The sequence below is a fragment of the Canis lupus genome, chromosome 29, assembly GCF_011100685.1.
Source record: "Canis lupus familiaris isolate Mischka breed German Shepherd chromosome 29, alternate assembly UU_Cfam_GSD_1.0, whole genome shotgun sequence".
NCBI classification, from domain to species: domain Eukaryota; kingdom Metazoa; phylum Chordata; class Mammalia; order Carnivora; family Canidae; genus Canis; species Canis lupus.
Genome location: NC_049250.1, coordinates 37194077 through 37219738, shown reverse-complemented (window position 1 = coordinate 37219738; position 25662 = coordinate 37194077). Strand labels below are relative to the sequence as shown.

General features: G+C 36.3%; 1 protein-coding gene across 4 annotated transcripts in view; it reads right to left on the bottom strand.

The window, feature by feature from the left end:
• The window catches only part of LRRC69 (leucine rich repeat containing 69), an 88518-nt gene that overhangs the window by 9296 nt on the left and 53560 nt on the right, over positions 1-25662 (bottom strand). For 2 of the 4 annotated variants that reach the window (XM_038579727.1, XM_038579729.1), the window contains exons 6-7: positions 19777-19878; positions 9290-9469 (exon numbers count right to left, since the gene is read on the bottom strand). In XM_038579727.1, the coding sequence (XP_038435655.1) occupies positions 9290-9469; positions 19777-19878 (282 nt within the window). Of the gene's footprint in view, positions 1-660; positions 874-9289; positions 9470-19776; positions 19879-25662 lie in introns of those variants that run through there. The other 2 variants (XM_038579728.1, XM_038579730.1) reach the window with 2 other exon arrangements.

Here is a 25662-nt window from a genome sequence, read left to right as displayed (position 1 = left end):
TTGTCATAAAAAAGGAATTAAGGTTGCAAATTTTCATTTATTTTCATAGAGTAGATCAGCATTTTCACTCATTTGTAGTGAAACCTACTCAATCTAATCTCTTTTGAGGGTAGTTTTAATTACATTACATCATTCAATACAGGGTTGAGAGTTCACGTTCCAAACTGTTCCCTCCCTAAACTCTTCAACTTTAAAGGTATCTGGGGAAACGTTAAGTTCAACTAACGTAACTATACAAAATGAAAACTATCAAATGCATATCTTGGGTCCAGGATCACTCTCCAGTGTTTGGAAAGGATTTTATGAGACTATATAGGTTACCTCTAAGTCACTAGTTCAAATATGGCCCAAGCTGGTAGTAACTAAAAAGGATTAACTTTTGTTGCTATTTCAAAGATTTATATCATTAGCAGTTAATACTTAAATATCAATTATGCTGAAATTATTGACAATTCTATCATTGCTAAGGACTCGCCGAACTCAGATGGCACGAGCTGTAACATTTGGAAAAAGACGAAAGCATCTGGATGAATCATGGTAAAGATTAATATCTGATATTTGAGCGAAACTTTTCAACTACTTTTCCAGTCCTCATCTCACCACTTCATAAGTACCTCCTAATTTCACATTCACCTGAATAAAAGCAATTACAATTTGATATTTGGTTGTTTCTAGTTGTTTTATGTCAAGAATAAAGACCCATTTGTCATCAAGTGCTTCCCCCTTCAACTGTGCTTTCAGATGGCAAACTCCGGCAGAGAAAGAACATTCTGTAAAGCACAACAGAGCAACCAGACGTTGGCATTATCAAATGGGCTCTCCCTTCATGATAAAGTATTTACTCTAAAGGTCAGCATTCTCCAAGTTTCGTTCCTGAAAAGATAATTAAGATATTAAATTTTTTTTAATAGAAAGAGAGGCTTCTAGGCAAACTAGTTTTTGTATAATGTCTTTCTACTCAAGCGGAAAAGCAACACAAATTCCTAAAGATATAGGAAAGCAATTATTTACCAACATAGTTAACCTGATTATCATCCCCATGTACCTTGTGTGCATTTTCACTCTAGAAACAGGGAACTGAACAACCTCATGAAAATAATACTTCAAAAAATATATATAGCATGCTTCAATTGTCAAGTCTCTGGTAATGTACATTCTGTTCTGAATTTTCTTTATCCAGTTTTTAAATATCCTTAGATTTATTTGGCATAATTTATAAATTCATACTATATATTTATTCTAATTCCATTTTTACATACTTTTTTCATTAACACAAACTTACTAAATGTTACTTGTTTAATTTTTTTCGATTATTTTAATAAAGTTAGGATCAGTGGTTGTTTCAAAGCAAAACAATTTTTCTTTTCAAATTTTTTCTTCTCACAATTCCCCAACACTCCAATGTCTTTTGCCTATCAACTTAACTAGGCATATAATTCTAGATTTTGAGTTATTTTTTTCTTAGTGCTTTGAAGATATCATTTTTTTCTTGCATTTGCTTTCAGTCCATTGTCATTTCTTTGTACATGATCTACTTTATTAAAGAATTATCTTTAGCTCTTAATAGCTCCTCTGGCATAATGCAGTTTTACCTAAATGTGTCTAGAGATGGATTTGTTCTTTTTTATTCTGCTTGGCACCCAATGTGCTTTTTCAATGTGAGGGATCATGTCTTTCTACAATAACTGAATATTTTCTGCTATTTTCAAGTATTCACATACAAGTCTCTGATTTGTTTTAACCATTATGGGTTTGTTTTTGTTTTTGTTTTTAAATTTTATTTATTTATTCATGAGAAACACACGCACACACAGATAGAGAGAGAGAGAGAGAGAGAGAGAGAGAGAGAGAGAGAGGCAGAGACACAGGCAGAGGGAGAAGCAGGCTCCATGCAGGAAGCCCGATGCGGGACTCGATCCCAGGACTCCAGGATCATGCCCTGGGCCGAAGACAGGCGCCAAATCGCTGAGCCACCCAGGGATCCCCTAACCATTATGTTTTTAATCCATACTATATTCTTATGCCATCCTGTGCTGTTTTTAAAATGCACTCAGATGTATTTGATAAAAAGGTATTCTTATTTCCCTTTTAATTTTTAAAATGACATTATGTAGATACCAAATATCTTTATTCTACTATTCCTTCTTCCATCCTTATTGTTTCTTCAGTAATGACCAATATTAACATGCATGAGTGCATGTGTGTGTGTGCATCTGTATAAAATCATGTAGGAAAACTGTTCCCTTCATCTGGCCTATCAGTGGTTCTATGTTCCACTTCAGAAGTCAACAGAGGAAAAGCCTCATCTCTTTTCCACCTGACAATCTCTCAAATATAGAAGGCAGCTGTTATGAATAACTATATAACCATCAAGCAATGAATTTATTTGCACTTTCTTTTGTGCTTCAAAAATAAAAATGCGTATGCTATATAAGTACAAGGGATGAAAGCTGGTGTCCTTCCAATATTCACGTGTTAGTCCTCATGACTAATGCATGATTTTGGGAGATGAGGCCTTTGGGAGGTGATAAGGAGGACAGAGCACTCATGATTGGGATTAGTGCCCTTAGAAGAGACCCCACAGAATTCCTTAGCATCTTCCAACATGTGAGAATACAGTGTGTGATGCAAAAGAGGACCCTCACCCAACCATGCTGGCACCTTGATCTCTGACTTCTAGCCTCCAGAACTATAAGAAATAAATTTCTGTCATTTATAAGCCACTCAGTCTGTGGTATTTCATTATAGTAGCCTGAACAGAGACATCGCCTAAATAGCTGCTTGGTCTGTCTGCAATGCCATAGTATGAGTATATAACACCTTTATTATAATCCTTATAACACTATATTTTAATAACTAGTCTGTGATTTCCTCAATGGCATAGACTGTCTTATTCATGTTTGGATCCTAAGAGGCTAGTACAGTACCTTGCACATAGTAAGCACCCACTAAAGGTAACTGAAGAAAAAAATCAAATCATACTGTAAGTGGGAAAGTACCATCACTATCCATTTTCTAGCTGTTTAAAAATTTTCATATCGGCTCTTTTGGGCTTACACAATCTCTTAAGGGTGATGAAAAAGATGAGGCTCATTATGTGGTAACCAAATTCTAGCTCTATTAATTCCTTAAAGTAGGCAGTGCATAATCAAAACATTAAAAACCCTTCCTGAATTAGCACACAAAACAGACTAATTTAAAGTTTCATCTTCTACTAGCTCTTTCTGCATCTACAATCCAGCACCTATTTCCCCAAGCTCAAAATCTTTCCTCAAGCCTTCCTCACCCTCTAGGAAACATCCTATTGCTACTCTCCTACCTTTATCCTATATATTTCATGGAGATTTGTCAAGACTTGTAGACTTAACTTCTGTGTTCCCATTCACTTTTCGATCAATGCAATCTGCTTCCCATTCAATGACATTTAATGAAGGATACCATCTCCCTCTCCCAATTCTCCAGCCCAGTTTTTTTCTCCTCAGCTCTGAACTTAGCACCTTTAACCAACTCATGCTTAAGCCCATAGTAGAGTAAAGGAACAGCCAAATTATCTCAGAGAATAGTGTGGTAGAAAAGGACCAGCAGGACAAAGGGACTCCAGGGTCAGAACTAGAAGGGACAGGGCACAGGAGAGATAAGCAGAGGTCAATGGGAAGTGGGCAACTCAGCAGACACCGTCATGAAGATAGGAAAACATCTGAGGTCTTGACAGGATGACCATATAGCTCAGAGGATGGCCCACATGGGACATTACTCAAGAGTTCCAAAAGTGGGATTATATAGGAAGAAAGGGAGAAGGAAATCTTGAATGATCAAGATTGTATCTTAAACTATGACCAAAAACATGCTAAAATTACCACACTTGGAATTAACTAAAATAACTTTTTCAATAGAATGAGGGCCCAATCAAGGATAAGTTCAGCAGAAGAACAAGTAAGAAAATCCTATTTCTCACACATCTGTGTTTAAAGCTAGAAAATCTGTGCTTGCACTACCTGGTTTTGGCCCTCACTGCTTCCCTGACTATATTTTCTCATTCCCCTTTGCTGACTCCTGCTTTTGTTCACCACTTTGATATTATCATCCTCAAGGGTTCTGTCCTCTGACCTTCTCACCTCACCACATAAGTCCCCTTGAGCAAACTTCATTCCCCTGGTTTCAAGTATCTCACATAAACAATCTTTAAATTCCCTTCACCAGCTCCAACCTCTCTTTGTCAAAAAGTAAAAAATGTCATCTTGCTACTCCATTGTTTCAACAACTGTAGGTAGGTCTTATGGGCTGAAACGTGTCCTCCAGAAATTCATATGTTCAAATCTTAACCCCCCAGTACCTCCAAATGTGACTATATTTGGAAATACAGCCCTTAAGTGGTAATTATGTTAAAATGATGTCATTATGGTGAGCTGTAATTCAATGTGACTGTGTGCTCATAAGAGGGGGAAACTTGGACACAGACATGTGTAAAAGGAAGATTAGGTGAAGACACGGAGAAGATGGCCATCTATGAGCCAAGGAGAGAAGCCACAAAAGAAACCAAGCCTTCTGACACCTTGGTCTCAATTCTAGCTTCCAGAAAAGAAAATAAATTTCTGTTGTTTAAGCCCCTCAGTCTGTGGCACTTTGTGATGGCAGCTGTAACAAACCAATATAGTTGCTTTCAAAATTAAGTTCAAATTTCACACACAAGAGCCATCCTGATCTCACACTTGAGTCTCTCTCTAACCTCGTCTCTCATACCTCAGGCTCTCTGAGTTTCCCACATTTGTTGTGTAACTTACCTGCATAACACTAACTTTGCACAGGCACTGCCATCACCAAGAATACTTGTCCACTGGTTCTTTATTCTAATACCTCCCTATCACTCAAAGCACATTTACAAGCAATGCTTATTAAAATAATTTTAGCATGTATTATGTATTGAAGTACCAAGCACAATCACTGTGCTAGACCCCAAGGATAGACAGAATATCCCTATTTATTTTTTTTTAATTTATTTTTTATTGGTGTTCAATTTACTAACATACAGAATAACCCCCAGTGCCCGTCACCCATTCACTCCCACCCCCCGCCCTCCTCCCCTTCTACCACCCCTAGTTCGTTTCCCAGAGTTAGCAGTCTTTACGTTCTGTCTCCCTTTCTGATATTTCCCACACGTTTCTTCTCCCTTCCCTTATATTCCCTTTCACTATTATTTAGAATATCCCTATTTAAACAGATGACTTCTCATAGCATCCTGTGCACTCTTCCATCACTGTATTTAAACAAGAACATATTAATTCTTTCTTATCTAAAGGCCTTAACTTTTTAGAAAAAAATCTATGCTATGAAGTATCTACTATGTACTACCTTTTTTTTTTTGGAAAAAAAAGAACTTCTCCAATTTTTTAAAGATTTTATTTATTTATTGATTATAGACATAGAGAGAGAGAGATGGGCAGAGACACAGGCAGAGGGAGAAGCAGGCTTCAGGCCGAGAGCCTGACACAGGACTCGATCCCAGGACTCCAGGATCATGCCCTGGACCAAAGGCAGGAGCTAAACCGCTGAGCCACCCAGGGATCCCCTACTATGTACTACCTTTACTAAGTTGCTAAGTACCACCTAGGCAGTACTTCATGTATCATTCATCTCAGCCCTGTGAGATATGTACTATTACTGTTATTATTAAAATTTTACAAATGGAGGTTTAGCCTCAAAGAGGAAAATAAGATGACACAGGTGGTTAAGTGGCAGGGCTGGTCATCAAGCCTAATTTATCAGATTCCAATCATCTTATTATCCTGCTTCCTTTGGAACGTGTAAGCTCCTGAAGGCTGGAGCTCTATATTCCCAGCCCTTGGTAAAGTACCTGATACATAGTAGGAAAAAAAAATCATGAATTTGAGTAGATAAATAAATTATGACAGAATAAGGCTCTTTAACATGAACACCAGGAATTCAGTTGAAGCAAATGAGAAATAACTGGGTTGAAAGGCATAGGAAAGATGGTCCACCATGTCTGGTTAAAAGCAAGGAATCACATATGTGGGTTTCCTCTGCAGAGCCTCTATTCAGCAGCCTCAGTGAACTGGGCCAAAGTACTTTGCTCCTCTGCAAGTTGGATTTATCACTGGTGTCATGAGGTTATTTTGCACATTAATTGAGTATGCCAGGGCAACACACTTGGTTAGCATGATATCAGACACAGTAATAACAATAACATCCAATAAACATTGGATGTGGTCACCATCATTAGGTTGCAACTTCTCTACTTGAAATGAGATGAGCACCTCATCAGAGGATTTTAAGAAAAAAATCTATAAGAGCAAGAACATCTTCCCCAAGAAAGATAAAAGATATTCACTGGGAAAAAATGAACAATGGCAACTTCTCCAAGGTGTTCATGTCATGACCAGTGAAAAGCAGAGTGTTTTGACAACTTTTACCAAGTACCATGCCATGTGTTATACTCATGAAATGACTCTTGAATGTAACAATCAAATCCAGATGGTAATGTGAACAATTCACAGATAAGTTACATAAGAAATCAGGATTACAGATTTACTCCCATCTTGAGAACCAGCATACATTTCTATTTTCATTTTTCTACTGATAATCTCTCTTTTCTCTTAGCGTTTCAGGTCCAGCTGATTTTGACTTCTAAATTTCTCTTCAAACATTATTTTACTATGATTTTATTCCTCATTGGCAGCAGCTCTGTCAGATTTTTTTCTCAGGTACATTTGATATAATAATAATGTAATAGAATGGAAGAGCTGGTTTTCAAATCCAGGTCTTATCATTCATCAGCCTTTCTCAGAAATAAAATTTGTACCAAGCACTGTGCAAAGTTCTCTATATTCTCAACACTCGTGTTCAGCACGGTACCAAAATACTAGCTAGAGCAGTCAGGCTCGAAAATGAAATAAAAAGCACCCTAATAGAAACGAAAGCAGTAAAACTGGCTATGTTTGCAGATGCTGAGATATTATGCAGATGAAATTCTAAAGACTCCTCCAGAAACCTGCCAGCACTAATCGATACATTCAGTAAAGTCAACATACAAAAAACAGTCGTGTTTCTGTATACCGATAACAAAACGTCTGAAAAAGATATAAAGGAAACAATTTCATTCACCAGCATGTTAAAAACAATAAAGTTCCTAGGACTAAATGTAGCCAAGGAGGTGAAAGTTCTCTACACTGAAAACTAGAACTTTGATGAAAGAAACTGAAGGCACAAACAAATGGGAAGATATCCTATGTTTATTGGTCAGAAAATTAATATTGTTAAAATGTCCATATTACACAAAGCCATCTACAGATTTAATGCAATATCTATCAAAATTCCAATAACATTTTTCACAGAAATAGAAAATAACAATCCTAAAATTTTTATGAAGCCACAAAGACCCCAAATGGCCAAAGGAATCCTAAAGAAAAAGCACAAAGCTGGACGCATCATGTTTTTTTATTTCAAACCATATTATAAAGCTTACAGTAATCAAAAGAGTACAGTACTGGCATAAAAACACTTAGGCCAATGGAACAAAACCTAGATCCCAGAAATAAACCCTCACATATATGGTCAACTAATGTTTGACAAGCAAGCAAGAATACTCAATGGAGAAGGAAGAGTGTCTTCAACAGTGTTGGAAAAACTGGATAATTACACGTAGAAGAATGGAATTGGACAACTCATAAAAATAAACGCAATGTGGACTAAAGACTTAAATTTAAGAACTGAAATTGTTAAAATCCCAGAAAAAAAACATAAAGGAAAAACTTCCTTTTTACCTTGCTCTTGGGCAGTGACTTCCTGGATATGACACCAAAAACACAAGCAACAGGGGGAAAATAAGTTAGTGGTACTACACCAAACTAAAAAGCTTCTATACAGCAAAAGAAACTCAATGAAGTGAAAAGATAACCTATGAAATGAGAGGAAATATTTATAAGTTATACATCTGATAAAGGATTAACATCCAAAATATATAAAGAACTCATATAACTCAACAGCAAAAAAAAAAAAAATCGATAACTGAATTAAAAAATGGGTAGAAGAACTGAATAGACATTTTTTCAAAGAAGACATACAAATGAACAACAGGTACATGAAAAGATGCTCAACATCACTAATCATCTGGGAAATGCAAACCAAAACCACAGTGAGATATTACTCCACCAGTTAGAATAATAACTCTTAAAATGATAAGAGATAAGTGTTGGCAAGAATATGGGGGGAAAAGAACTCTAATGCACTGTTGGTGGGAGTGTAAATTAGTATAGCCGCTATGAAAAACAGTATGCATGTTCTTCAAAAAATTAAAAATAAAACTACCATATGATCCAAGAATCCTACTTCTAAGTATATATCTAAAGAAACTAAAATCAGATCTCATAGAGATATCTGCATGCATTGCAGCATTACTCATGATAGTCAAGACATGGAAATAGCCTAAGTGTCTGTCAGTGGATGAATGGATAAAAAAGATGTGATACACAAACAGAGAGGAATATTATTCAGCCATAAGAAAGGAAATCTTGCTATTCGCTACAACTTAAATTGATTTTTTTAAAAGACTTCATTTATTTATTTGTTTGACAGAGCACGAGCAGAGGGGAGGGGCAGAAGGAGAGAGAGAAGCAGACTCTCCGCTGAGCAGGGAGCCTGATGCAGGGGCTCCATCCCAGGACCCTGGGATCATGACCTGAGCCAAAGGCAGATGCTTCATTGATTGAACCACCCAGAAGCCCACAACTTGGATGGATCTTGAGGGCATTCTGCTAAGTAAGCTAAGTCAGATAGAGAAAGACAAATACTTTATAATAACACTTAAAATATAATATCACTTATAATATCTAAAAAAAGACAAACTCAGAGATATAGTAAAGTGGTAGTTGGTTGAGATGAGAGAAATGGGGACATATTGGTCCAAGGGTATATACTTCAAGCCATAAGATTTACAAGTCTAATGCACAATATGGTAATTAGTTAATAATACTGTTTCATATTACTTAAATGTGGATAATTTAGTGAATTTTAGGTGTTCTCACCACAAAAAAAATAGCTATGGTGGTAATGATTTTGCAATTTATAAATGTACCAAATCGATGTGTTTTACATGAACCTTAAACTTACCCAATGTTATGTGTCAATTATATCTCAATAAAGCTCAATTAAAAACCATTATACTATCAGAGAAGTCAGTTCTTAGATAAAAATCTAGTTAGTACTGGCTGACTTAGATAAGGACAAAGAATAAGAGACGGTCTTATGCTCTATTCACACAAAGAACACCATTTACCTTTGGTGGAGGAACAAATTCAACACATTCCAGCCATATTGTTAAAAAGTACTTTCCACATATTGCACATTTTCTTCTCTGAGAGATTATGTTTCTGACCTGTGGGTGCCTTTGTATGGCTTGCATTATGAAAGGACTCTTTCCTTCTAGCTCATTCATTATAAATCTTGATGTTATTTCCTAGATTTAAAAAAATACGGTTGCTCAGATTATTTTCAAGATAACTGTTTCATATTACAATGATTCTCATTTCACTAATTTGCACTCTGGGGCTATTTTTCACAGTTTCTGTTAGTTTTCATATATAGAGAAATATATAATATATATATAATATATGTGTGAAATATAATATATATTAAATTATATTGCCAGAAACTGGCATTACAGTTTTCAATGATATAAGAAAAATAAGTTACTTCTGTTTCAATATTTCTAGGTCTCTTAAATACAGGAATCCAAATTATTAATTTACATTACTAAAGCTTAGATTCAAATTCTGTTCCTCTCATTAAAATAAACAAGGACTGTACAAATATTCAGACTGGACTCAAAAATTGAATCTGTCATATTTATTAACGTCTAAATTCTTACTACTTCAACTGTAACTCACGGACCAATAGAATCTGCATTATCTCAAAACCTATTAGATATGCAGACTTCCTGGGGTGCCTGGATGGCTAGAACGGTTAAGCTTCTGATGCCTGATTTTGGCTCAGGTCATGATCTCAGGGTCCTGAGACTGAGCCCCATACCAGGCTCCATGCTCAGTGGGAGTCTGCTTCTTTCCTTCCTCTCCCTCTGCCCTTCCATGGCACCCTCTCTTGCTCACTCTCTCTCTGTCTCTCAAATAAATCTGAAAGGAAGGAAGAAAGAAAGAAGAGAAAGAAAGAAGAAAAGAAATGCAGACTTCCAGCTACACTCCAGACCTCCTGAACCAGAATCTGCAATTTAAAAAGGTTCCCCAGGCAATCAATTGGTGTGCCTGTTGACCTTTAAGATGTGCTGGTCTAAGTTACCTACTGCAGTGAGCAGTGAGTACCTGAATAGAGTCATATTGGTAAAGAGTACGGATTTGTATCACCCAAATCTCTGAATTCAATCTGTAATCTCTGAATTAAAACTATCCACAGCCATGCCTAGAAACTGCGCCTTAGCTAATAATTTTAATATTAAATAACAAAAGGGGTGGTAAGAAAATACAAAGTCACTTTTGCAAGGACCATCGACAGTATCATCATCCTAAAGTAAAATACTATATATAAAAAAGTAAAATACTATATAATGCATAAAATTAGATCTTCACGAATGAAACAAAATAAACATTTTATTTACTCCGCTATATGAGCCTCATTATTTGTGCCGGTAGCATGGAAGTCCTGTGTAAATGTTACACGAAAACACTGCATGAATTTTAATAGTATGTGGAACTGGTTTTTTTGTTTGTTTGTTTGTTTTTCTGGTCAAAGTGAAAGATTTCTCTCTGGTATTTTTTTTTTTTCTCTCTGGTATTAAATAGTCCACAGTAGGCTCGAATAGGAATCTTTGGGGATATATACATACTTATGTACATACATAATCTTCATTCATCCACCCCAATTAAAATCTTAAAACATAACAACAAAATTCTATAAACTGCTTCTCCGTGTCCCGTATTACTCGATCCCTCCCATTTACCAAGAGGCTGAGAAAGCTGCCTTTCTACAGCAAACAGCCTTAAGCGTGGGCTCCTTAAATCCTTCAGCAGCACAGCCTCCTATCCACTTCAGCTCTTCCTCATGGATAGTTAATAAGGTCATCCTTTCTGAAAAAAAATTACTCTTTCACAGTAATATTACCAAGGCTCCTAAATTAGACATCTATTATCAAATCCCTTTTTTTAACTACTTACACAGAGCACGGTCTATCGTCAGAATAAATACTGATTTTAGAGGTAAGTTTTTAGCTATTAGAACTCAACGGCTAGGTTCTCACTATAAAGCAGAAAACTAATAAATAAGGATTCACTCCCCCAAACAGCAGATGTTAGAAAAATTTGCTGAAATACATGGGACCTATAAATAGGTCACAATTCATACAGTTCACTTTTTCCATCTATAGTTTCTGGAACCAAACATGTTTGTTGCACTTGATATGTCTCTTGACAACTCTTACATTACCCATTAATTATGTTCTTCTCCTACTTGCTGCCAATACATTACTTTGGAAGAATAACATATATACCACTGAAACATAAAGTTATTACTTGGAACTGCTAGTATATATAAAGTAAGATACTATTGGCAGGACCAATGATATGTTTTAGGACACCTCTTAAAAGATGTAGGCAATGCAGTTTTTGAGAACAGACAACTTAATGATGGCCTAATTCTACTGTGATTTAAAGGTCAAGAAATCTTTTATAAATAAATGTTTTTCCTTTTGAATAATTTATATGCTATTTTGTAAGAATATTTGTCAGCTAACTATATATAGGTCAGAGATTATTCCTAGGCTTAAACTATCATATATTAAAATCAGTTTCAGCCAAATTCTTTTATTTTTCCTTACATGTGATTTTTATTGTAGAATTATCTATATGCAAATTATATAAGTATTAAAAATTATAAAATGTAAAAAAAACATGAAGCTTAGAAGGAAAGCTAACTGTTGCAAGATCGAATGCTACTGTGTATATGACAGGTACTGAAACATCATCAAGAGCAAAGATTCTTAGAGCCGGACAGGTAAATAGGTACAAATCCTGGCTCTGTGACTTATTACTTGTGTGACCCTATCTGACCAAGTCCTCATTTACTTCTCTACCCTTGGATACTACATCTGTAAAATAGAGATTTTTTTTCTAATACTATCACATAGGATTCAGAGAATTAAATCAGATAACACGAGTAAAACTCTTAATCCAGCATTTACTGGTGCAGTATACTTTGGTTAATATTTTGTTATAATCTAGTCATAAACATTAAATTTTAGCTCATAAATGTTTGAGTTGAAGAAAAGTTTTGAAAAATCTTAACCAAGGCATAGCTTAAATCAAATCTCTGCAATTCTATAACAGATCAGGTAGTTTAAATCAGGGGCACCTGGCTGGTTTAGTCTGTGGAGGAGCATGTGACTGTCGATCTCAGGGTTGTGAGTTTGAGCTCCACGTTGGGTGCAGAGAGTACTTTAAAAAATGTTTTTAAAAATCATAAAAATTAAAAAAAAATAGTTTGTATCAATAATGTTAACCAAATAGCCACTAGAAATAACTTTTACTTTAAGTACAAATATGAAATGTGTAATAAATTTGGCAGCTTTCTAAGAAAAAAACCTCTTAGAGATGTTTCCCAAATCATTAATATAAGTAAAAATCATTATTTCTACTAAGTACAATTGACCCTTTTGAACTGTGTGGGTCCAATTATATGCAGAATTCTCTCTTTCTTTCCTTCTATTATTTATTTATTATTTTTAAAACTCTGGTATGATTAACATATAGTGTTTATCCTACTTTCATGTGTACAATAAGGTGATTCAACAATTCTATGCATTACTCAGAGCTCACTACGGTAAGTGTACTCTTAATCCTCTTCACCCATTTCACTCACTCCCAACTCATTTCCCCTCTGGCAACCACATATGAGTGATAGCATGTAATATTTGTCCTTTTTTAAGTGACTTATTTAACTTAGCATTATGTCTTCTAGATCCATCCGTGTTGTTGCAAATTGCAAGATTTCATTTTTTAAGGTTGAATATTTCTCTGTGTGTATGTGCACACGTGCATGCATGCGTGTACATATATCTCACATCTTTTTCCACCCGTCTATCAATGGACCCTTGGGTTGCTTCCATAATTTGGCTATTGTAAATAATGCTGCAGTAAACATGGGGGTGCGTATATCTCTTTGATTTAGGTTTTTTGTATTCTTTGGGAAAATACCTAGTAGTGGAATTGCTGGATCACTGGTAACTCTATTTTTAAGTTTTTGGGGAACCTCCATACTGTTTTCCACAGTGGTTGCACCAGTTTGCAACCCTACCAAGAGTGCACAGGGTTTCTTTTTCTCCACATTCTCATCAACACATGTTGCTTCTTGTGTTTTTGATTTTAGATATTCTGATCGGAGTGAGGGAATATCTCGTTGTGGTTTTGGATTGCATTTCCCTGATGATTAGAGATGTTGAGCATCTTCTCATTTGTATGTTGGCCATCTGGAAGTCTTCTTTGGAAAAATGTCTGTTCATGTCTTCTGCCCATTTTTAATTGGAGTATTTGTTCTTTTGGTGTTGAATTGTATTAGGGTTTTTTGGGGGGGGGACAGATTTAACCCCTTTTCAGATATATTGTTTGCAAATATCTTCACCAATTTAGTAGGCTTTTTGTTTTGTTGATTTTGCTGTGCAGAAAGTTTTTATTTTGATGTAGTCCCAATAGTTTAGTTTTGCTTTTGTATCCCTTGCCTTAGGAGACATATCTAAAAAATGTCAGAAAAATTACTGCCTATGCTCTCCTCTACGATTTTTATGGCTCATGGCTCACATTTAGGTCTTTAATCCATTATCAGTTTATTTTTATGTATGCTGTAGGAAAGTGCTCCAGTTTTAATCTTTTGCATGTAGCTGTCCACTTTTCCCAACTGCATTTGGTGAAGAGACCTTTTTTCCCCTTTATATTCTTGCCTCCTTTGTTGTAGATTAGTCGACCATATAATCACGGGTTTATTTCTGGGCCCTATATTCTATTCCATCGATCTATGTGTCTTTTTGTGCCAGTCCTATACTGTTTTGATTACTACAGTTTTGTAGTATATCTTGAGATCTGTAGTGTATCTTGAGATCTGGAATTGAGATTCCTCCAGTTTTGATCTGGCTTTCTGGGGTCTTTTGTGGTTTCATACAAATTTTAGGATCATTTGTTTTAGTTCTGTGAAAGACACAGTAGGTATTTTGATAGGGACTGCATTCTGTAGGTCATTTTGGGTAGTATGGCCATTTTAACAATATTAAATGAGCATGAACTCTCTTTCCATTTGTTTGTGTCATCTTCAGTCTACTTCATCGATGTTTTATAGTTTTCAGAATACAAATCTTCACCTTTTTGGTTAAGTATATCCCCAGGTATTTTATTATTTTTAGGTGCAATTATAAATAAAGCTGTTTACTTAATTTCCTTTTCTGTTGTTTTGTTATTAGTGTATGGAAATGCAACAGATTTCAATATATTGATTTTGTATCCTATGAATTTACTAAATTCATTTATCAGTTATAGTAGTTTTTTGGTGGAGTCTTTAGGACTTTTTATATATGGTATCATGTCATCTGCAAATAGGGAAGACTTTACTTCCTTATTACCAATCTGGATGCCTTTTATTTCGTTTATTGTCTGATTGCTGAAGCTAGGACTTCCAGTACCATGAAGAATAAAAGTGGTCAGAGTGGACATCTTTGTTTTGTTCATGATATTAGGGGAAAAGTAACCAGTTTTTCCCCAGTGAGTGTACTGTTCACTGTGAGTTTTTCATATATGTCCTTTTTTATGTTGATGTTTGTTCCCTCTAAACCTATTTTGTTGAGGGTTTTTAATCACGAATGGATGTTATACTTTGTCACATGCTTTTTTCTGCATCTATTGAAATAATCATATGATTTTTATCCCTTCTCTTGTTGATATGATGTATCACATTTATTGGTTTCCAAATATTGAACCGTTCTTGCATCTTAAGAACAAATTCTACTTGATTGCGGTAAATGAAATTTTAAATGTATTTTTGGATTCAAATTTGTTAATATTTTGTTGATTATTTTTGCATCTATTTTCATCAGAGATATTGGCCTGTAGTTAATTTTTTTGTAGTTTCTTGATCTGGCTTTGGTATCGGTGTATTGCTAGCCTCATAGAATAAATTTGGAAGCTTTCCCTACTCTTCCATTTTTTTGAATAGCTTGAGAAGAATAGATATTAACTTTCTTTAAATGTTTGGTAGAATTCACCTGTAAAGCCATCTGGACCTGGGACTTTCGTTTGTTGGGAGTTTTTTGATTACTGATTCAATTTCATCACTGATAATCGGTCTGTTCAAATTTTTGTTTCTTCCAGATTTCAGTTTTAGGAGGTTATGTTTCTAGGAATTTCTCCATCTCTTCTAGATTGTCCAATTTGTTGGCATGTAATTTTTCCTACTATTCCCTTATAATCCTTTGCATTTCTGTGGTGTTTGTTGTTATTTATTCTTTTTCATTTCTGATCTTGAGTCCTTTCTCTCTCTTTCTCTCTCTCTCTCTCTCTCTCTCTCTCTCTCTCTCTCCCCCTCTGACCCTAGCTAAAGATTTATCAATGTTGTTGATCTTTTCAAAGAACCAGCTCCTGGTTTCATTGATCTATTCTATGGGTTTTGTTTGGTTAGTTGGTTGGGTTTTTCTTTTTTTGTTTGTTTTGGTTTCTATTCCATTTGTTTCTCTTCTAATCTTTATTATTTCCTTCCTTCTACTGCTTTGGGTTTTGTTTGTTCTTTCTTGCTTGTTTTGGTATTTTTGTTGTTGTTCTTCTTCTTCTTTTGGTTCTTCTTTAAATGTAAGGTTAGTTTGAGATTTTTCTTGCTTCTTGAGGTAGGCCTGTATTGTATAAATTTCTATCTTAAAACATCTTTTGCTGTATCCCAAAGGTTTTGGACCACTGTGTTTTTATTTCCATTTGTCTTCATGTATTTATTTACTTTGTCCTTGCTTTATTGCCCATTCACTGTTTATTGGCATGCTATTTAACATGCATGCATTTGTGTTCTTTCTCGATTTTTCTTGTAGTTGATTTCTAGTTTCATAGTATTGTGATTGGAAAATGACGCATGGTATAACTTCAATCTTATTTAATTTGTTGAGACTTCTCTTGTGGACTAACACAATCTATTCTGGGGAATGTTTCATGTGCACTTTAAAGGGATGGGTATTCTGCTATTTTAGGATGGGGTGTTCTGAATATATCTGTTAGATCCATCCAGGTCAACATAGCATTCAAAGCCATTCTCTCCTTGTTGATTTTCTGTTTGGATGATCTGTCCACTGAAATAAGTGGAGTGTTGAAGTCCCCTAGTATTATTGTATTACTACTGATTACTTCATGTTTGTTAATAGCTGTTTTATTTGGGTGCTCTCACATTGAGTGCATAAATATTTATAATTGCTGTCTTCTTTTGGATTGTCCCCTTTATTATTATACATGTCTTTGTCTCTTGTTACAGCCTTTGTTTTAAAGTCTATTTTGTGATTTACATACCGAAGTCTCCACAGTATTGTTTGCTAATCTTTAAATAAAGTCCTGATCCGTGTGCATTTGTGATTATATGTGTACTCATTCTCTTACCTGAACTGACCAGAGCTTTCCCGAGTGGAGTTTCTAAAGGAGCATGTACAAAGTCGGCCTGCAGTCAGGTCTGGGTAGCATTTGCTTCCTGTTTGTGCCAATGTATCAATGTAGAGTTGCTCTGTTCTCTTCAACTGTATTTATTTCTGTGTTTCTCAGCATAAACTTATCCCATTGTATTTTTTATAAATAAATTTTTTTGAACGTTAAAAAAAATAAATAAATAAAGTCTATTTTGTTTGATATAAGTACTGCTACCATGGCATTCTTTTTGCTTCCATTTGCATGATAAGTAGTCTTCCATCCCTTCATTTTCAATCCGCATGTCTCTTTAGGTCTGAAATGAGTCTCTTGTAGGCAGCATATAGATAGGTCTTGCTTTTTTATCTATTCTGACACACTATGTCTTTTGAGTGGAATGTTTAGTCCATTTACATTCAAATTAAATGTTGATAGATATGTCCTTATTGACATTTGTTACTTGTTTTATGGTTGTTTTATAGTTCTGTTCCTTTCTTGTCTTGCTCTCCTCTCATAGTTTGTTAGCTTTCTTTAGTGATATACTTAGATTCCTTAATTTTTTGCATATTTATTACCAGTTTTTTGTTTTGTTGTTGCCATACGTTTATATATAACATATTGTACATGTAACAATCTATATTAAGTTGATAGTCACAAGTTTAATTCATCTTAAAAGCACTAAATATTTATTCCTGTCCTCTCCACATTTTTCCTACATAGTGTCATACTTTACATACTTTGGGGTTTTTTTTTTTACTTTTTCTTTTTTTTATATACTTTGATTTTATAAATCTTTTGATTTTTATAGATAAACTTAATTTTACTGCTTTTATCCATCCTACCTTTCTTACTCTTGCTTATGGTCTTTCCTTTGCACTCAAAAAAAACCCCTTTAACATTTCTTACAAGGCTGGTTTAGTGGTGATGAATTCCTTTTACTTTTGTTTGTCTTGGAAACTCTTTATCACTTCCTCTACTCTGAATGATAGCCATGCTGAATAAAATATTCTTGATTGCAGGGTTTTTTTCTTTCCATACTTTGTATATAACATACCACTCTCTTCTAGCCTGCAATGTTTCTGCTGAAAAATCAGCTCATAGTCTTATGGTATTTATGTAACTGTTTTCTCTTGCTGCTTTTAAAATTCTCTCTTTATCATTACTTTTTGCCATTTTAAATACAATGTTCTTGGTGTGCTTCCTGGGGTTTATTTTGCTGGGGACTCTCTGTGCCTCCTGGATCTCTGTTTCCTTCCCAGATTTGGGAAGCTGTCAGCTATTATTTCCACAAATAAATTTTCTGCCTCCTTTCTCTCTTTTCTCCTCTGGGATCCCTATAATGTGAATGTTATTACACTTGATGGTGCTGCTGAGTTTCCTTAAGCTAAACTCATTTTTTATTAATTTTTTTTCTTGCTCCTGTTCAGTTTGTGTGGGGCACATTGTTAGCAAGCTAGCTGGAGTGTTCACACTCTGCTGTTTCCTACATGTGTTTGTATATCTAGGCTGAGGAGTGGGTAGGAAATAGAGACTTCCAGCTCTTTTGTTCTTAGAGAAGTCTCCCAAAGATCCTTGCCCCTCCTGCACAATCTCTGAGATTAGTAAACAAATCTCTCTCCCATACCTCAAGTGTTTGTCAAACTGCCACTTCTATGCTGTATCATTGGAGCTGTTTATTATGCTGTCTCTTTAAGGGTAAGAACTCAGTTTTTTATCACCCTTAGGCTCTCCCAGAGCCAAGCTGATAATTTTTAAAGTTGGGGTGTTAAGCTCCACTGACTGTAAAAACTCACAATGCGCCAAAACAAAACAGTTTAAAAACTCATGGTGTTAAGCCCCTCTAGTTTCCAGAGACAATGAATTTTTTCAATACAGTATAGTACTATGAATGTATTTTCTCTTCTTTATGATTTTCTTCACAGTTTTTCTCTAGCTCGCTTTCTTGTAAGAATTCAGTACATAATACATATGTACATTAACACCTATTTGTTATGTGTATTTATGCCGTAGGCTATTAGTAGTTAAGTTTTGGTGGAGTCAAAAAGTTATACATGGATTTTTGACTGCATGGGGCTGGCGCTCCTAGCCCCTGGGTTGTTCAAGAGTCAACTGTGTTTGTGTGTGTGCGTGTGTGCGTGTGTGTAAAATGCTTGTGCTCCTGGGTCCTCACAATTCTAAAAATGAGGAAAGAAATACTGCTCTCTTACTCTGCATCTCTATCCCAGCCACAGGACAACATTCTTGACCTCAAGGGCTCCCAATGAGACCACTGCCATGTTGGGTTAACTGACCATTCAGTCCCCTCCATGAACCAGAACTCCTTCCAGGAAGGGACTACCTCTATTTCCTTTTCCCTCACCTACTAGCAGCATCCTTCTGAGACAAGGGAGCTTTCTGAGCATGGAATCTGAAGATCAGCTGCTTCGGTGAGCTTTATCATCCCAACACCTACTAGCTCTGTGAACTTAGACAAGTTATTTAATCTATCTGGGTCTCAGTTTATCTGTAAAAGGGGGACAATAATGGTACTACCCTTTTTAAGTTTATTAGATGACTAAATTAGTTAATTCCTATTAAGTACTTAGAACCTGAAAAGTCCAAATTCATGATGGAGACTCAAATGTGGGAAGATCTGCAATCTTTAATTCATCTATCACCAAAAACACACAAAGAAAATCCTTTAAATATGCTTTTCTATTCCATCTTTTAATATCATCAATTTATCTGACCAAAATTAACATGATTTCTGGATGATATTCATTCATCCACTAGAAATCGGGACAAGTGAAAATAGGATGGAAGAGGCAAAGACCCTGGTAAGAACTAATCAAATACATCCTTAGATAATACTGAAGAAAATACTTGGTAGGTTAAAGTGAAAACAAATTCCTCTCTTTTCTTTTCATTAACAAAAGGTCTCCATTTCTCCAAATTTGGTCGCCCTAGAAACCGAGATTACATTGGATTCTGTAAGCAAGTCAGAAATTATGTCTAGGATCCACACTGCCAATGGACTACGGCTGCAGTAATCATTTGCCAGCTTGCAATAAGGCTTTAAAAGAGAACTCTTTAAAACTTAAATCATGGCTTTAGTTTGAAAACCTATGTAAATGATGTAAGGCTTCACCTGTAGACTCCAGGCATCCTCCTGTTGTATAGCATTAACTGGCTTCATCAGGAACAATGGGTTTCCTTCACAGTAGAATTCCCTCAGCTTCAGATTCTGAAACTTTCAAAACAAAATAAAAACTTCCTCGTATGATAAATAACAAACTTCACTTTTGAGGCTGTGTCTTACTTTACTTAGGACTTACAGTCCGTGTTAGTATTTTAACAGTATGACATATTCTAATTTTTAGAAGCATAAGAGTCTTCATGCTGGCATGAAAGGCAATGATTTTAGAGGTCCCTGGTGGCATCCACCCCATTAGATAACTGAAAACTTGTTCAAGATAATAGGACTGATTAGTAATAGCATAGAGTTTAGTCAATTAAAAGCTGGGAACATTTTGCAAATAATGTATTTGTTAGAAAACCAAGTATGATGAAAAATAGTATTCTAATATATACCAAAATCCAGTTTCAAAGACTACGAACCATGATCCATCTATGCTCAGTGCAAAAGGTAAGAGAGACAAAGGAAAATCAAAATGTTTTCACTATAACCTGTTATGCACAGTGAAAATTTTTTAAAAAGAGAATATAATTCACAAGGATATTGAATCTTCTATGAAGAACCAAAATTCAATTGTCTACCAATTGAGTCTACCATTTTAGTAGAAAAATAAAGGATTCTCTTATATTAATAAATATTGTGCCTTGCCTCCCAAGAACTCATGTGTGAACTCAAAGTTAAATTCATTTAGAAAATTACTTTTCTGAGCCTCAGATTCAGGTGAAAGAAAAAAGACCTCTATCTGCAGTGGTATGCTAGTAATGCAGTTCTCTGGGAAAAAAAAAAAAAAAGTAAAGCCCTGAATTGTGGAATGTTTTGATTCATTCCTGTAAATACTCTTATCATGGCTGATTCCAGTCACCAAAAAGAGAGTTGGGAAGAGAGGTGGAAAATTGGTTCTTGTGAGCCAGGATGAGCTGGCATCATTACACTTATGGGAGAATTTGAGATATTTTCCTGATTACAGCTTAGAGTTTGAAACACAGCAAGCATTCAACAAATTAAAATAATTGATAAAATATCTTTCCAGGGCATCATGTCACTAGGTCTTAAGAATCTCAGGAAATTTTTACAACATAGATAGCATTTTGAAATAAAATACAGAGCTCAAGGCCATGCTGGAACCACCTTGTCTTCTAGTTCCACAACAGACATTCTGATTTTGCTAATGCAGTTTCCTATGTTGTCCACCATCAGGAAGCAGCCTTAGAGAGCTGAATCCAAGGGTAGCCCTTAGTCAGTGCTGGGCATGCTGAAATGAAGAAAGCACTCCCTGTGCTTAAGGGAACTGTCATTTTTTTCCCTTTCTGTCTTAAAGAATAACACTCCCTAATTTGTATCATAACTCATAGCCTTCTTTCAAAACAGATAAAAACTTTAATATCTTGCTATATGTAAATATCATTAAAATATATGAACATAATTTCAAATTTGACCACAGTTCAAAGGGCATACGTTTCTATTCTCTTCAAACCCTGTCACTACGCTTCCATCATACATGGTAATGAGTTACTCAGTTTACTAACTTAATACACAAAATATTTCAGAAAGAAGTCATCTTCATGAGAAGGAATTAATGAAATTCACTAGTATGTGCTTTGCAGCAGATAAGTTTCAATAACCTGAAGTCACACAATCTCTCAATGTCCATTTTGAATATTCCCCAGAACATTTTTCATACCCTCTCTCTGTGTGCACTATTGGGTCTCTGGTCAGCCTCACTTCTTAACAGAACAATATTTTTGGCCATTGTCACTCTAGTAGCACAATCAGTTATATTCTCTTCTATTTAATAAGATGCTGTTACATCTTTTCAGAGTCTCTTTGCTCATGCCTACTCAAACAACAAGAGTTACGAGTTTTATCTCACCTGGAACAATTTTGCCCCTCCCCCATAACAGAGATTTACAGACATTTTTGGTTGTCGTAACTGGGGAAAGGGGAGTATTACTGGCATATAAGTAGTAAAGAGCAGGGATGCTGCTAAACATCCTACAATGCACAGGACAGCCCCCACAAAGAATTATCAGGCCCAAAATAGTATTGAAGTTGGAAAACCCTGATTTAGAGGTAAAAAAAAATTATAAACATTCACTAATCTGTCGTAACTGGAGAGGGATTGGCAGCCGCAGGGAAATGAAGGTTCAAATAAGGGTTTTTTTTTTTTTTTTTTTAAGATGAAGATCACTTGAGCATGTAGAAGGCAAGTGCCAACAGAGAGAGATTAGAGAAAAGGATGATTGAAATAATAATGATCATGTGAACACAGAATGATCTTTGAATACTAACACCCTTGAATTATTTCCTCCTCTGTGGCCAGAAGAAGTGTAAGTGCAGGCAGGGATACATTTCAAGGTGTGGGCTTGGATCATTGATGGAGTCAGACATGTTCCCTTCAATTTTGTCTCTAAAATCGAGAGTAAGACCATCTGTTAACTGAGTTGTGAAACGAGGTGTCACTGTGGAAGGAGACATGAAGAAGGTGGTGAAAGTCTGGAATGTGCTACAGATTTTTGAAGAGAAACCTGGCCAGGGACAAGCAAAAATATTATACAGAGGTGCCGAGGGACTTACTGGAATCCCACATTTGTGGTGGGCTCTGTCTATGAATTGCTTCTATTTAGCACCCAGCAACCCAAATCCAACACTAAGAGTATGCAGAATGGATACAGCAGAAAGCAAGGGAATGGGTGCACTGTACATACTAAAAAGTTAATGCTTTGTGCCTTATGGTCTAGACTAGATAGAAAAAGAAATAATAATACAATGTTTTGGTGGACCAGGAGTAAAAGAAATAAGGTGATATGAAGTTTCAGTGACACAAAAGAAAAATAAAAAAAGATATGACTGTAAAGCAATAGGGAACTGGAAAATAGGAGTAACCAGTGCTCAAACTGTCATACTGGACTTTAATTCTTCCAGTTTAGAGTAGGTGAAAATGATGGTAAGATCCAGACATGGGTGTGGAGGTGATTTGGTAAAGTGAAGCCTGGGAAAGCTCATTAAAATCAAAGATTCGAGGAACTTTGTGCTGAAGTTGTTTGCACTGACCACCTTTACAAATGAACTTCCTGAGTAATGCCCTCAAATATTTGGCTACACCTGTGGAACATCTCCAGCTGGAGGTCCCCCAATCACCATAAATTCCAGCATTTGAAACTAAACTCATGTTTCCTCCACATTTTCCTCCTTCCTTTTTCTCATCACCCGCATCAAATACCCCTCCATGTTGTTTCAGTTCTACCTTCTTAAAACTTCTGGAATCTATCCTTTCTTTTTTTTTTTTTTTTAAGATTTATTTATTTATTTGTTGTTTGTTTATTTGTTTGTCTGAGAGAGGGAGAGAAAGAACATGAGTGAGAGGAGAGGGAGAGAAAGTTAAGCAGGCCCCATGCTCAGCACAGAGCCCGATACAGGACTCAATCTCACAACCAAGACCATGATCTGAGCCAAAACCAGGAGTGGACACTCACAACTGACTGCACTGCCCACACCCCCCTGGAATCCATCCTTTATTTACATCCCATTCTCCCACCCACCTCCTCACTACCTCTGCAGAATCTCTTCCTACTCCTAACCCCAGCCACTAACCCTCGCTGCATGGATTAAGGCCCTCCCCTGATATGAAGTATTGCAATAGTCCTCAAGGTAGTCTCTCTGCAAACGTTTGCTGCCAAAGTTATCTTTTAAAATGAGAATCTGATCATAATACAACCCTGCTTAAAATGTTTCAATGTTCTCTTTTGTCCACAGAATAAATTCAAAAGCCCCAGTAGGACATAATTGGCTTTCCTCAGCCAGTCTCTCCAACCCTCTATCCTAGGAAGCCACCTTCACCCTTATACACCAGCCATTCTGAGATATTGTAGGGGTCTACGAGGTGCCTGTGTCTTATCTCACAGTTATTACCCATACTGTGCCTTCTACTTACTCCATCCTGGATCACCTCTTCCTCAAGATGAAAATATATCTACCTAAGATTCTCTGACTTCTACCAAATGTTTCCCAGTCTACTTTTTGCGCCTTATATATAAATCAGACCACCTTTAATTATAAGAAACAATCATTGTTGAAAAAGTCAATCTTCATCCATCAGACTTTGGTCTCGTTAAGAACCATATCTTAAGTACCTACGGAATGCAACCTCTAAATGCAGCACTTAGAACATAACTGGTGCCCAGTAAATAGTAAATTAATAGATGCCTTCTCAGAAGCCCCAGGCACACACAGCTCTCCCTGGGAACTCAAAATGTTCGAAGCCTTCTCCAGAGGTGGTCAATTGTAACTGTTCCTCCAAAGCCCCAGGCCTCAGGAATGATATATAAATTCAGCAAATCCTTCTGTTGCTTTAGACTAGCCTAAAGTAATAAGGGAAATCATAAGGGTCTGGTTTAGCAAGGACATTCTTAATGTAAACAAGGAGAAAGGAGGCTAAGAGTTCATATTGACTAAAATAGAACCAATAAGTAGGGCAACTGCAAATTACCATGGGCTCTTCAGACCATTCCAAACAAAGTTCATGGGTTACCTGGTAGCAAGAATTAGAAGTTCTAAATAAGGTAAAGCCGAACTGGTAAAAAGGATAAGATTTTATTTATTTTATTTTTAAGATTCTATTTATTTATTCATGAGAGACAGAGAGAGAGAGAGAGAGCGAGAGAGAGGCAGAGACACAGGCAGAGGGAGAAGCAGGCTCCATGCAGGGAGCCCGATGTGAGACTCGATCCCGGAACTCCAGGATCACGTCCCGGGCTGAAGGCAGGTGCTAAACCGCTGAGCCACCCGGGCTGCCCGAGAATAAGATTTTAAGTGTAAGGTCATGGCATTCAAAAAATATATGAACAATTCTAAAAAGGACAGAAACAAGATTTGTGACCAATGAGAAACTCAAGAAAATATATGATAAACTTCATATCTAATCAAAATTGTGTAATGAGTGGGCTGATATCATTTGAACATAAGAAGCCAAAAACTCTGTTCTGGGAACCCTTCTCTCACATTCTGTATGAGTGGGAGTGAGAACAGGCATAAAGTGACCAAAAGATCCTTCGGTATCTGCTGGATACTTGGCCCAAGAGAAGACCCTTAGAAGGAGTTGAAGAGGGGAGGCCAAGAGAAAATTAGAGGGAAAGAGATAGCTAACTGTCTAGTTCTACACACACACACACACACACACACACACACACACACCCTTTCTCAATTCTGGCCAAGGAGAGGTGGCCAAAGACTCAAGCCAAGGCCGCTTCCTGCCTTCAGTACGCTGGGCCTTAACCTGATGGGACAGTGGCTGCAGCATCTTCTTCAGGCCTCTTGATTTAAACATCACTAAAAAAAACAACTGGTCTACAAGGGCTTGTTTGTATCTCCTCACAATCTCCACTTCACATCTCCTTTATACCCCACTTCTGTCCACGAACCACCTGAGAACAAACAGGGGAAGAGGCCTTTGTTTCCATGGGCCCTGAGGGCTCCATCCTCAACAGTGTGATCTCCTTACAATGTAAATTAGATCATATCACTTCCCTTGCCCAAAACCGTCCAGTGGTTCTCATCTCACTCAAGATGAAATGCAGAATCCTCACACTGGCCTATACGTCTCTTATTATTGGACCCTGTACTATCTTTGACCCCTAGCACTCATTCTCTCACTTTCTCTATTCCTCTCTCCATTCTGGCAACATTGGCTTTCTTTCCACACATTCTTCACTTCAGATCATTGCACTTCCTACTTTTTAGCACTCTGCTCTCAGATTTGTCTATACCATTAAAATTCAGAATAAAATGGAATCATACAGGGGCGCCTGGGTAGTTCAGTTGGGTAAGTGTCTGCCTTCAGGT